This window comes from Abramis brama, assembly GCF_963993115.1.
Source record: "Abramis brama genome assembly, chromosome: 19".
NCBI classification, from domain to species: Eukaryota; Metazoa; Chordata; class Actinopteri; order Cypriniformes; family Leuciscidae; genus Abramis; species Abramis brama.
Genome location: NC_139981.1, coordinates 8,455,738 through 8,469,712, shown reverse-complemented (window position 1 = coordinate 8,469,712; position 13,975 = coordinate 8,455,738). Strand labels below are relative to the sequence as shown.

The 13,975-nt window shown below is 38.1% G+C and overlaps 2 protein-coding genes and 1 pseudogene across 4 annotated transcripts; all 3 read right to left on the bottom strand.

Annotated features, from left to right (window-relative positions):
* Positions 1–1,016: 1,016 nt before the first annotated feature.
* LOC311069341 (serine protease HTRA2, mitochondrial) lies at positions 1,017–5,764 on the bottom strand. Of its 2 annotated transcripts, none has more exons than XM_084092414.1 (8): positions 5,068–5,764; positions 3,793–3,997; positions 3,378–3,572; positions 3,210–3,242; positions 2,877–2,985; positions 2,720–2,789; positions 1,643–1,738; positions 1,017–1,555 (listed from the first exon to the last, which is right to left on the bottom strand). In XM_084092414.1, the coding sequence occupies exons 1-8, from the start codon at positions 5,508–5,510 to the stop codon at positions 1,390–1,392; spliced, it is 1,317 nt and encodes a 438-aa protein (XP_083948540.1). In that variant the 5' UTR covers positions 5,511–5,764; the 3' UTR covers positions 1,017–1,389. The 2 variants fall into 2 exon arrangements, with proteins under 2 accessions (XP_083948540.1, XP_083948541.1); XM_084092415.1 differs by having other exon boundaries at positions 3,378–3,627; positions 5,068–5,731.
* Positions 5,765–8,088: 2,324 nt separating this feature from the next.
* Positions 8,089–9,714, bottom strand: LOC311069346 (putative nuclease HARBI1; annotated as a pseudogene). Its single transcript, XR_014609526.1, has 4 exons — positions 9,143–9,714; positions 8,859–8,972; positions 8,642–8,753; positions 8,089–8,554 (listed from the first exon to the last, which is right to left on the bottom strand). The product of XR_014609526.1 is annotated as a putative nuclease HARBI1 (transcript).
* Positions 9,715–10,505: 791 nt separating this feature from the next.
* On the bottom strand, positions 10,506–13,240 carry mrps26 (mitochondrial ribosomal protein S26). The gene is made up of 4 exons (XM_084092425.1): positions 12,864–13,240; positions 12,536–12,682; positions 11,083–11,206; positions 10,506–10,825 (listed from the first exon to the last, which is right to left on the bottom strand). Exons 1-4 carry the CDS (start codon positions 13,082–13,084, stop codon positions 10,694–10,696), a joined length of 624 nt encoding a protein of 207 aa, XP_083948551.1. The 5' UTR covers positions 13,085–13,240; the 3' UTR covers positions 10,506–10,693.
* Between the last annotated feature and the right edge of the window lie 735 nt (positions 13,241–13,975).

Genomic DNA, 13,975 nt, shown 5'->3' with positions numbered 1-13,975 from the left:
ATACGGAAGCTTGTAATTGTGATTAATCTCACAATTCTGACTTTTTTCTCATCATTGCATTCTGCGATTTACCTGTAGCGTGAAATGTGTTTGACTGGAACTGACATCGGCGACGACGGTTGTGTAGAGTGAAAAGAACAGCATTGGATCTATTTCACACACGTTTCCAGTTTTCTAGTTTCAAAAGTTTTCTATATTTTCATTAAAAAAAGAAAAGAAAATTATATACACAGTAGTCAACATTTTAAGTGGATCAAAGTTGTCCAGACAAGAAACAGGTATTGTTCAAAATTCATGAATAACTTCAATTCAAATGTTGACTACTATATATATATATATATATATATATATATATATATATATATATATACACACACACACATAATGCTACTTTGTGTTATATAAACTTGGCAGTAAATTACCTTGGCAGTTAATTAACGCTGATGCGAGGGTTTCTAATAAAACGGTTGAGGGAATGATGGCAAATTTGACACTTTATTCTCTCCTCTCACTCAATATTTTTCCCTCATTCGGAAAGTCTTGGAAACGCTATCATGGATTTTTGCTATTGTAGAAAATAGGGATAGGGCCTACAAAAAAATAATGTTTGCTCTCATTTCCTGTTCATCATTTACCAAACTATGATGATTTCCGCTTCTGGAAATGTGAAACGGTCCATCATACAACTTTGAAAGCTGTGTGTGGGTGGCTTAACAAGTTGATATTTTCTGGATCAAACTCTATTTGGTTTCATGCACATGTGCTCTTGCACATTCAGAATGGAAATTCAATAACCACGCAGCAGGACTCAGGGTAACAACTCTAAAGACATCTAAACTGAAGATTCTACAACTCAAAATATCAAAATAAGTCGGTGGGAGTTGATTACTTTGAATATATAATGGAGATGAGCCAAATACTTTAATATTCCAATGTTTTACTGCAAAATCACAGCTGTTTTTGAAATGTATTAGAATACAAACGTGGAAAACAAGATAAATACAAAACATCTGCAATGTTGTAATAATAGCACCCACTTTTATTAGGGTAGTCAAATGTTCATTGATCTTTTGACAATCCCAAAAAAACAATAATTAGAGGTTTTCCTTTAAAAACAATACTGATACAGTGTAGTTTGCGAGAATTCACATACGTCCAAAACCGTGGACAAACTGCACAATAAAAAGATTTCAACTACATGAATGTACAGCTTTGCTAAACAAACTAGACTGTTCAGCCTAGTCATTAGTTACCTTCTTAAATAATTTCCAACAATAATTTTTCCTCTCATGGATTCTCAAATTATCTCTCGCTTCTCATTTCTCACCATCTATCCTCAGAAAAAACATTTCTTACTCTCTTTTTCAAATTCATACGCTTCACATAATGTCACTCCGTGGACTCAGGGGTCATGTGCAGCATAAGGAGGTCTTCACCCCGGCGGACCACCGCGTTTAAGCTGTCACTTGTCCTCACAGCGTTATAGATCTCCTCTGACGTGTTCACCTTTGTCCCGTTTATCTCAACAATAACATCCCCTGATTTCATTCCGGCTCTGTGAAACAGGAAATGACATCAACAATAGGAGGCCTCTATCAACAGGCTGAGAAGAGCGCAGTGGGGTCAGACCATTGCTGCTTACCTACTGGCTGGAGATCCTATAATAACACGGTGGATAAGAACTCCATGAGAAACATCAGGAAAGGACATGTCACGCATCTTCAACTCTTCGATTATACTGAGGGGAGAAAAAGACACCATTTAAAGTTTTAAAAAGTCACTTGACTCAGTGTCCATCTCACAAATACTTAAGGACCCGATATACTACAAGCGAAATCTAAGAACGAACTACTGTCATTTCCAACAAAATCAGGCCAAAGCAAAGTTTGTTTCTGGAAGAAACTTTCAAGAAGGGTTCGCTCTGGCTTGTAAACGTCTTTCGAACAACCATCAATTATGTATTAGGCATATTTGACACTGAGGGAACGCCTTCTTTGACATGGAAATCTTCAGGTGCTGATATACTTCAAGCTAAATAGAAGAATGAATTGGTGTGATGTCATTTCAAATAAAAACAGGGCAAAACAAAGTTCATTTTGTGTTCATTTCAGGAGTTCGAAAAGGCTAGCCAAAGCAAACTTTCCGGAAAAGGCTGGGAAACACCTTTACTACCATTAGTCTGTGGCGATTACATAACAGGTAGGTGTGAGCGGAAAGACATTCATTCATCTTTTCTTTCACGCAAGACATTCTTTCTTTCATGTTGGATTTTTTTTCTAGTTCACTTCGAGTTCAAACATCCGTGGGTAAAAACACAAACACACTGAAGAGTCAGTTTAAAGTAGATAATTAAAGTTGTACTTTTGATGACACTGTTTTTCATGTTTAATACTGTAAATATGCATGCTTTTCAGCAATCTTTTGTATAAAGTGCTGTATAAATAAACGTGAAGTGCAGATTTGCAGAGCTCAGGCAAACATATCCAAATAGCTTTGATCAGATGCTTTTCTTAAAAAAAAAAAAAATGCTTGCCGTTTTCTCATTTATATTTACATATTCATCTAACCGTCGCTCTCAGCAGTGTTGGATGTTCACTAACAGTATATCACTGCTCACGTATTTCAACCTTCTTTTTAACCCTAAGTGAAGAACAAAAAAGAACTTCGCCGTGAGTATATCGAGGCCTTTAGGTTCTGGTATCAAAAAACAGTTTGTCACCTGGGGGTCAAAGTCAACATCATCACTCCAATGTAACGCCGTTTTGATCCCGATTCTCCAAACCAGGACTCTGGAAACAACAGATACATATTAAAAACAGTCAATGAGCTCAAAACAAATGATAACAAGAACCTCTAAGGTCAAGGGTCACTCTTACTCTGCTTGTCTGCAGCACGCTCAAGGAAGAGGCGGACTCTGTCTGAGGGAATAGCAAAGGAAATCCCTGCAGTCACTTTCATGGTATTAATTCCGATGACCTCCCCATCCTGAAGGTTACAAACATTTCATTCCATGAGGCTAACATGTGACCAGTCATTAGGTTCTCAGATAGATTGATCAGATATTTGTTCTTGTTGGTTATATTTGTTCTTCTATTATTAGTCAAATGAACTGTAAATGAAATTTGATGAGCGAAATGAAACGCCTCAACTTCTTCGTTCTTAAATCCAAAAGGCACAAGCAGTATGTTATTTAAATGTCAGTGACTCACCAGGTTTATAAGGGGACCTCCTGAATTTCCAAACTGTAAAATAGACATTAACTACTGAACGATGCAATATATTTATTATTCGATTAATGAAATAATTGTAATGACACAAATATAGTGTTCACATGCAATTACACCCAAATTCTCCAATGCCATTTCCTGTGCGCTTACATCTATGGTGGCATCAGTCTGGATGTAGTCTATGTTGGAGTTGGACAGGCCGAGTTCTTTACCACCTCTATGGGCAGAGCTGACGATTCCAGATGTGATTGTGTTTTTAAGAGAAAAGGGGCTCCCCATGGCAACCACGAACTCACCCTGACGCACATCAGTCGACTGACCAAGACGCAACGTTGGGAGGGGATGCTGGGATGAGACACAGAGAACACCATGAGAGCATTGATGCGTCCGAAATCGCATACTGAGTAGGTACAAACACACACACATACACTACCATTAAAAAGGATTTTGATTGAAAGAAGTTTATTATGCTCACCAAGGCTGCATTATTATTACAATTCAAAATAACTGTTTTCTATTTTCATATATTTCTAAATGTCATGTATTCCTTTGAGCTGAATGGTACCTTAGCATTGATTTTGATGGTGGCGATGTCTGCAGCCTGGTCTACATCCTGGACTGTGGCATTGTAAGTCTCTCCATTGGTCAGTTTGACACGGACGCCACGCTTGTTGGCAACCACATGGGCATTGGTCACTATCAGGCCATCACTACTTATGATGAAGCCGGAGCCATTCGAGATGGGCACCTCACGGCCAGAAAAAGGGTGTCTATAAAGAAATATTATTTAATATAAGACACAAAGAATCCCAAAGAATCAATCTACTCATGTTAACAGATTCAAAAGTTCCCTGTTGAGAAAAACAACTTGAACGAGCCTAAACTGGTTTGCTCGACTCCAAGTCAAGTCAGGCTGACTGGTCTGTTGGCTGGTTTAAAGAGTTAGTTCATCCAAAAATGAAAATTCTGTCATTAATTAACCACCCTCACGTCGTTCCAAACCCACGAGACATTCGTTGATATTTAGAACATAAATGAAGATCTTTTTGATGAAATCTGAAAGTTTCTGTCCCTCCATAGACAGTTACGCAACCAACATTTTGACGTTTCAAAAAGTTCATAAAGAGATGGTAAAACTAATACATATGAACTTCTGAAGAGACTCGACCATTTTATATGATGAACAGATTGAATTTAGGCTTTTATTCACATATAAACATTCATCAACTCACACATCAGTTGTGGTAAACAGAAGCTCAAGCATGTTTGCTTGAGGTGCAAGAACCAATGAGGTTCATTATCCAGTGTTACGCAGCAGTTTGAGCTTCAGCAAGAACCAATGAGGTTTGTTCTCCTGCATCAAGCAGGTTCGGTTGAGCTTCTGTTTATGTTCGCTGATCAATGTTTATATGTGAATAAAAGCCTAAATTAAATCTGTTCATCATATAAAGCGATCGTGTCTCTTCAGAACATTTTGGACCACTCAATGTATATGGATTAGTTTAACAATCTCTTTATTAACTTTTTGAAGCACCCGGGGTAGTTGCGTAGCTGTCAATGGAGGGACAGAAAGCTCTCATATTTCATAAAAAAGATCTTCATTTGTGTTCCAAATATGAACGAAAGTTTGGAACGACATGAGGTTGAGTAATTAATGACAGAATTTTCATTTTTGGGTAAACTTTTCCCTTTAAGAAAGGTTTGGGTAATGTTTCAGCAGCTTGACCACGGTAGGAGACCATATTAAACAGACTGCGAGACCCTTTTAAACCAGCTAAGACTATTTTAAGCTAGTTTAAGATGTTTTCAGTGGAGCTAGTACACAGTTACACAGACTCACCGCCCAACGATCTCGATGTAGACTACAGCAGGAGTGGACTTCTCAACCACATCCGCGATGAAATTGTACTTGTGCCGCGGACTGTCAGGTTTAAATGGAGAGGCACATTGGACAGTAGGTAGTATGCTGTCAATCAGCAAATTTCTGACCGAGACTGTGCTCTGTAGGGCATCTTTATTGTTCTCGTTTCTTAATGAATACAAGGCTGCTGCTCCTCCGAGTCCCAGTCCAAAAGCGACTGCCAGGCGAGCGGTGCGACTGTTGTCTCCCGAACTCCGGTGTGAAACTACAGTTCGCACTTCTACATGATCCTGCTTACCTGAAGAGGAGTTAGAAAAGTGTCCTAAAGGTCTTACTGTCATCACATTTGGTTGGCGACGGCTGTCCCGGAGACATCTCGTGATCGTCCTTATGAGACATCGATTTACATGTGTACTTGCCATGTTGCATCAGACGTACCGTAGTAAAAAAACAGTCAATCCAGATGGAAGCAGGGACTTCACTTGACCGCTGGGTCTAACACATTATATTATCAAAAGTTTCTTTGAAAATCTTTAAATAGTTCATCTTTATTCTACATAGGAATATGAGGTTAAAATAGTCTTCACATACGCGTGTAGAGGTGACTGTCCAATCCTCGGCTCTGACTGACTGTAGAGTCTGTGACAGTACCGGAAGTGTTGGTCAACGCATCTGCGCATGTATGGACATGTCTGATGAGAGGATGAGTAGGAAACTCCCTCCTGCTAGAAATTATTAGAATATCTGACAAGTCCGGTGTGTAATGTAAAACTTATTTCATCGGAAATATTTTCAATATTTGAATAGATGAAAGTGTAATAAATATAATTATTCATGTAACTATTATTTAATCATTAATTTATTAACAATGTAGTATTCATATTAATAATAACCTATTATTGAGTGGAATTATTCAATCTGCATTTATATAGAAAATATGTATATAAGTATTGTGAACGTTATTGCTATATCACGTGAACGAACTAAGAGCTGGTCTGGAATAAGATAAGTGTGAAGCGGACGGAGAGTTCTCCTCCCCGCTTCTGAAGTCGGTCGGCTCCAGCTCCTAATCCATTCCGAATTTTCCATGTCCTCGTTGCCTTCAGCAAATTAACGTAGATCTGCTTTTACTATAAAACCCGCTTTTCGCTCTGGGCAGAATCACACAAACTTAGCTCTACTTATTATCTAGTAGTGCACATAGTGATGGGGAAAACGAAGCTTTTCAAAAACCTCGAATCTCGCAAAAGGATTCACTGTTTCGAAGCGCTCGAAACACTACAAGCTGATGACCCCTGCTGGTCAGACCAGTGTGTAAATGCTGCGAAAACTCAGCAGACATAAAACACCTTTTACAAACCAATTGCAAACGTTTTATTGAAGGTTTAATCAATTAAATGCAATTAACAAATAATCTAATACCATTAAATATTAAGTGTCTTTATAATATGTGATATTTTATTAAATTGTAGGGCTTGTTTTGTTCATTTTATAGAGTTTTGTAAATTAGACTTTTAAATACAACTCTTCCTTTTATTATACAAATGTCATTAAATGTGTACACATTTATAATTGATCCGAGATCAGGGGCCTGTACCATGAAGGTAGCTGAACAAATTCGGGGTTACAGGATTGGTTTTGAGTCGACAAAACCAAACCGATGCAATCAGGCTTTATTGGTACCATGACGCAGCTCATCAACTTTCTCTGTCAACTCAGGCTTTGATCCTTAAACTATGATTAATCCACGCGCGCATACACATAAAAGAGTGACGTCGACACTGAACAACCAATCGCGTTCGATATGGATAGAGCGAGAGCTATATATTTTTCCGCGCAGGTGCAAGAGATTATTCTTCAAAAATAAGAAGAATATAGAAGTGTTTTTCAAGCACGCAGTAACACTGTATCTGCTGCCAAAGCAAGAGAACAATCTTGGAGGAAGATTGCGTTAATGCGTAGGTTAAACAATTAATGTACATTTATGTAGGCTAATCATATTAAAAATATATTAAATGCTAAAATGAAAATGTATTCGTGTTGATATATACATACATACGTGTGTGTGTATGTATGTAAAATGTGAATGTATAGGCTATTACATCCTAAGAAAGATTGATATTCATTGATTTTTAGATGCAACCCCAACTCCAAACGTTCTTGGCAGCAGATCAAGACAAAATATAAAATATATAATTCAAAGTGGTGAGTATTTACCACAACCTTTTATTATTTTTGTGATGGGATTGCAAGTGCTGTACAGTCTGACCCTGGTGCTGGCTCCTCTAAGCAAGTGACACTGGGTATGTGTGTGCAATGCATTACTAATGTTTTAAAAAAAAGTTAAATATGGCTGACTCTGTTCTGCAGTAGAGGGAAATACAGTGTCCCTGTTGAAGCCAGCACACATACACACAGTCTCCCACACAGAGGTCAGTATGCAGCAGACAGAACACCAAACATAACCTGCTTTATAACAGTTATGCTTTACATTGGCCTTTTATTTATTAGGGTGAACCAAACGATGAAGACACTCTGTCTGTGTGTTCTGAGACAGTTGCTGAGGTGAATGCACTGAGCTTTTTATTATGGCACACATTTGAATGTCATAATTAACTGACTGGCCCTTACACATCTCTTTTGTAGGATTTTTCACAACCTGCCCCAGAAACTGAGGCCTCTACCTCAATGGGCTATAGAAGGAATGTGAACAAGGTAATGCTTTAAACCCTTGACATAAATTACAGTCAGTCCTGTGTTTGTAGAAAGAAAACGTGTAATGTTTGTGGTGGAATTGTTTCAGGTGGAAACAGACTCAGTCAGGGCCCTGTACAAAAGGAGTCTAGAACTAGACTGTTCACTGAAGGAGCTGGACTGTGAGCTGAGGAGGCTCCAAATTAAAAAAAATTAAATTGGAGATCAAACAGCTGGAAAAAACAGATCTCAGTATGTGAACTTTTTTTTAACCAAGTAACCCTTTAGTATGAACACTATGAATGTTTATTAATGTAATTTTTCTTGCTCTCTTTCTTCCCCCCTAGCCACATGATGACCAATAAAATAGTTTGAGACATATCTGCAGTGTCAGTGTGCTTTTATTAAGTAAAATATTGTGTTGTGATTGCATCTCTGACAGCTGCGCCAGCTGGGTGGTCAAGTGTGATGGGGTCAATTTCATCAGGGAGAAGCTGGTTTTGTGGTGGTACTCGCTCCTTTCTGATAGTGGCTATATTATGCAGAATGGCACATGCAGCCACTATCTGTGATGCCCGCTCTGGTGACACTCTTAAACGCCTAAGGCAGTTGAAACATGCCTTTAGGATGCCAAAGGTCATCTCGATCTTGACCCTGGTTTTACTGAGGGCCACATCGAAGCGGTTTTGTGGCCCTGTCTGAGGGTCAGGATAGGGGGTTAGCAAAAACCTCTGACATGCATAATCTCTTACCAACAGGCCATCAAAAAGCCCTGTCATAGAACAGAAAAGGGGAAAATTGTGTAAGTTTTGCTATTAAAATTAAAACTTTAAAGTGTACTGTACCAAATTTAACTTGCCTTCCTCAAAGCGCTGACACAAAATAGACTCACGGAAAATTTGTGAGTCATGCACTGAGCCCGGCCATTTGGCATCCAAACTTGTGATCATGCATTCATGATCACAAGTCATCTGCAGATGAAATGTACAGTAAATAATCTGTTAGTTACTATTTATTTAAAGATTGATCTCAATGCAAATAAAAATCATTTCACATAGGCTATATAGTAACCCTACCTGAACATTAAGGCTGTGAAAGGACTTTCTGTTCACATAATCTGCCTCATGTTCTCTGAGAGCTGTGGAGATTGCAACGTGTGCAGTCTATTGCTCCTATGACTCTAGGGAATCCTATCATAGGAATTAAAAATATATATTTAAAATCATTCTTAACAGGTAGCTACTGCAGACTACTGTATAATAGATTTCTAAGTGTGAAATATGCTTTTTTGAAGAAGAAAAAAAATGAGTGTGAAAGGTTAAATTTGTTCATGTGATGTCACCCTATCAAGATATCTTACCGGCAATTTTATAAAAGGCCTCTTTTATGGACATGGTCGATAAATGTCCAGGGAACACAATGAAGCTATTTATGTACCCCTGCAGAGGACCACCTTTCGAATGGTTCGACAGACCGTGTTTTTCCCTAGATTCTCTGCATCCCCGACCGCATACAAGTATGTACCACTTGCAAAAAAAGCAACGCAATACATACCATTTGTGGTACAGTAAGGGCATGGCTTCGACGAGTCACATTTGTTATGTGCGGCTCAAGAAGTTCACAAAGATAAGACATTCCTTCCGCGGAAAATCTGTATCTTTCATACAAGTAAGTAGCCTATCAGGAAAGTCAAATGGATTTTGTCTGTCCCTAAAAACTCTTTCTCTACGAAGTGCTCGTCTAACAATTTGCGCGGAGATGTCCACCGGATTTGGGAGAAAAGGTGAAGCCATTGCAACAGAGAACAGACGCTGGGAATTAGTTACGTCACCTATATGTTTCTTTGCTCACAGCTGATTGGTCAAACTTCAGTCTGAGATCTTGAATCCAGAACATAACCTGCCCCGGAGCAGGTTAGCCGTGCAGCGTAAGAGACCATGGCAACGAACACCGATTAAAGCCGAGCTACTTTCATAGTACCTGAAACCCAGGGTTGGCGGAAACTAAACTGGAACATAGCTGGCTAGCCACCTAAACCGGCTTCATGGTACAGGCCCCAGGTAAAAATCGTAAGATAGACACTGGTTCATGAGATCTCTCCTAGTGGTGAACCATTGAACTTTTGTTTTGTTTTTTGTGAATCACTAGCGATCACTAGGCTTGTTCGACTTGAATCGGCGCTGCACAAACCGATGGGTGAATGACATCAAAATACCGCGACAAATGATTCGCTAAAGTTTTTTCACTAGTGTTTCAAAAAGCACTCATCACTACGGCATAGGGAACTTCACTTCTAATTGGAACTCATCCATAGTCTCTTGCTAACATGTTGCTGTATCCAAATGGTCAATGTATAATGTCTTTTTAAGAGGATGCAAGTTTCTTCCATAAATATTCATTACTCACTTCTGCTTTGTCTCTTCTACCTCTCTTTTCATTCAGCAACGATTTTACTTCTTTTATCCTTCTTTCTCTATACTCTCATCCTCACAATCTTCATCTGTTAGATACAATACTTTGGATTTTATTATAAACTAGATTTAAAAAGGTAGGTTGATTGATCGATAGACAGACAGATAGAGAAAAAAAATGATCCTCTGTGTTAAGTTCCTTTTTTTACATTTAAGGTTTAGATGAATTCACCTGACAGGGACTTTTTGGCATTTTTAGATGCCAATTAAGACATAATTTGTTGCATTCACTTCAACTAATGAACAAATCACTTCCAAGAGACTTGAGTATATTTGAGACATTTTGAAAATGAGTTTCTCACATAGTACATGCACAAAGATATCACTCACCACAATTTTGAGAAAAAAGAAAAATTGTCCAAACAAACAGTTTAAACTATATCACTGACAGTGTATATTTTATGTACATAGGTATTTTTGTTCTTTAAATTGTGTATTTATCATTGTATCGCAGTCCGTTTGACAACACGTCCTTCTTTATCAATGGCAAAATTGTAGTTTTTCGGGTTGTCAAGAGCTTCTTCGATCCGTTCATCTAGATTGTCCATTGTGATGAAGTCCTTTGCCTCTTCCTGAAACATGAATGCAAAGGGTTGAATCATAAAACCATCCTCCCTCCAACCCACCTCTAAAAAAAAAACTGTACTTATTAACTGCACAATCATAATAAACATCCTTTTCAAGAAATATATCAAATAACTTAAAGCATGCCAATACAACTCATTCTTAGTTTAAACTTGGACAAAATGTATAGAATATACTGTCTTTGTCAGAGGTCTGATATTTTGTTCTGTTGCATTCCATTATTGCTCAGTACTGAAAGATTCACCTGTAGTTGAAGAATTTGTCTTTCTTTCTCTTTAATGTAGTCCTCCAGCTCTTGCTGGCGTAAGAGGACTGCTTCTCTCCTCTTCAGTTCCGCGGCCTCAGTCTCCTTCTGCACGCGCTGCTCTCTGGAAGACCAGATGACACATATCCATTTTAATCATCAACAAAATACGGTGTATCCGACTGCGTCTTGCAGTACTACAAACGAATCAGAGCGGTATTCAAGGCTAAAGGCCCGTTTACATCAAGAACGAGAACTAGAATGATAACGATAAGGATATAGTTCTAAAAATAGTCCACACCACTACTATAAAAATAATGGCAGAGAAACGATATATATATATAAAAACTGACAGCCAATTAGAATCCATCCTGCTTTAAAGAGGTCACACATTTAAAGCGGCAGACGATAAAACTGCAGGACACACTTAGAATAAACAGAACGATATTGTCCGCTGGTGTGAATGCTTATATAATTACCGTTCTTGGTGTGAACGGGCCTTAAAGGAATAGTTTAACCTAAAATGAATAGTAAGTAATTATTTACTAATGCCGTATGCCCTTCTTTCTTTTGTGGACCAAAAAGGAGAATTTTAAATAAATTCCCACTCGCTCTCGTCCTTATAATGGCAGTGAATAGCGACCAGCATCAAGCGTTTTGAAAAAGATGAAAAAGTATCACAGAATGACCCCATGTGACACATATGTATTATATATTCCAAGTGTTCTGGGGGTAAACGATAGGGTTTGGTGAAAAACAAACAAAAATTGAATGCATTATTTAATGAAATTCTTGACATTGGCCATTGGTCTTCTCTGCACGATGTGTGCGTTCGTGAGACGCTATTAGCTCCGCAGTTCACTTCACTTCGACTCGCCCAGAAAAAGCACACAAGTTGTGAGAAATCAAGATAAACAAGGTACATGGGTTGTATTTTATGTCTTGTTTTTGTTCATCTTGATTTTCACAACTAGCGTGCTTTGGGCGAGTCGAAGTGAACTGTGATGCTAATAGAGTCTCACGAACATGCACGTCTTGCAGCCATGCAGAGAAGACCAAAGCCCAAGGTCAAGAATTTTATTAAATAATACATTCAATTTCATTTAGTTTTTCACCAAACCCTATCATGTACCCCCATAACACTTGGAATAGGCCTATACGACACGTGTCGCATGGGTTCATTCTATGATACTTTAGGGTCTTTTTAAAAAAAGCTTGATTCAGGTCGTATTTACTGACATAATAAGGATGAACATGAGTGGGACATTTTTTTTTTTTAAATTCTTCTTTTGAGGTCAAGGGCATACGGCATTAGAACAACACCAGGGTGAGTAAATGATGACTTTATTCTAATTTTAGGGTGAACTATCCCTTTAAGCATATCCCAGCCAGAACTCATCCCCTCATGACCCACATATCTGATATCTCACAGCATCACATCTAAATGACTCACCGTATTTGACGTAATCTGAGGTTTTCAGCATCATTCCAGGCCATTAGTGACCGATGCTCTTCAGCCTCCCTTTTAGTTCTCTCCTCTGCTGCAGAACCAACCTCATCTTCATATTTCTTCCTCAACACCTGCTCCTTGAACTCAAATCTACATGCATAAAATGTTCAAGTATGTTAAATCGTCAACCTCAAACGGCAAAAGTAATAATAAAGAGACAATTAGAGGGGTAGAGTGACCTTGGTAATGACAGATCTACATTCACTAGTCATCATAATCATGCCTGGAAATCATAATTAGTTTTATGATTTAATGTCATGCAATGTCTTACCGCAGGGCTCTAAGGATCAAATTGTACTCAGTGAAACGCTCCTTTAGTACAACCATTTCCACTGGATCCACGGGAGGGGGAGTCTTGATTCGGCCCAGTTTTGACTTCGCTTTGGGGTCTGTGCGAGATTTTCTTCCCCTGACAGTTTCGATCAAAACAGTATTGCGAGGAGCGAGAAGACGGACTACAGGATCATGACACCGCGATAAAGCCCGCAACATGTTGAAGATTATATATAGTTATGATTAACGGTAAGCGTCTATACAGTTAAAACCTAAAAGCATTAATGAATGAATATAGTACAAGCAACAGATTCCAGCATGGCTATATAACATTGAGCATCTTCGCATAGGCCGCCATGTTCTTGAACTTTAACCACGGAAGATGTTTCTTCGCTCGATGTAGTCACGGCTGAGCTGAACGCAAAGCGCTCTCTACTGCCGCGCGCTGGAAATAAACAGAACTGTCTACGAACGTTTTCAATAACTGCTACAGGGAGGGAGATCGTGAGGTAATTAACGATTCTATTTCATCTTTATGGTTTTCTGTTCCTTAACGATCTATTAAATGTTCTAGCCTACTTCTGAGGAAGAAAAAAAGCGTCTAAAAGTGGTTGGAGGCGGCATAAATTACGGTAAGTTCAGGTAATCAAGTGGTCTTAACTGTCGGAGAAAAATACTAACTTAAAGTGCATTTTGTAACATATTTCGAACATTTGTTTTTGATTTAACACCACTGACAAAAACGCATAATCTTTAAACAATGTGTTATGAACAGCCACTAATACTGAGAGACTGATTTATATGGAAGGTATGTTTTTTTGTCATAATTATGACCTCTTAATATGTCATAATTTTGACTCATGTCACAAAGAATTTTTTTATTATATGGTGGAATGTGTTCGTGATTTTATATATATATATATATATATATATATATATATATATATATATATATATATATATATATATATATATATAATTATTATTATTATTAGCCTATTATTATTATTATTATTATTTAATTGGACATGACAAAACTTAGGTTCAGTACGTGAGTTAGACTGAATCAGTGACCGCTCTGGCTGATTTATAATGGTTTTGTTGACTAAA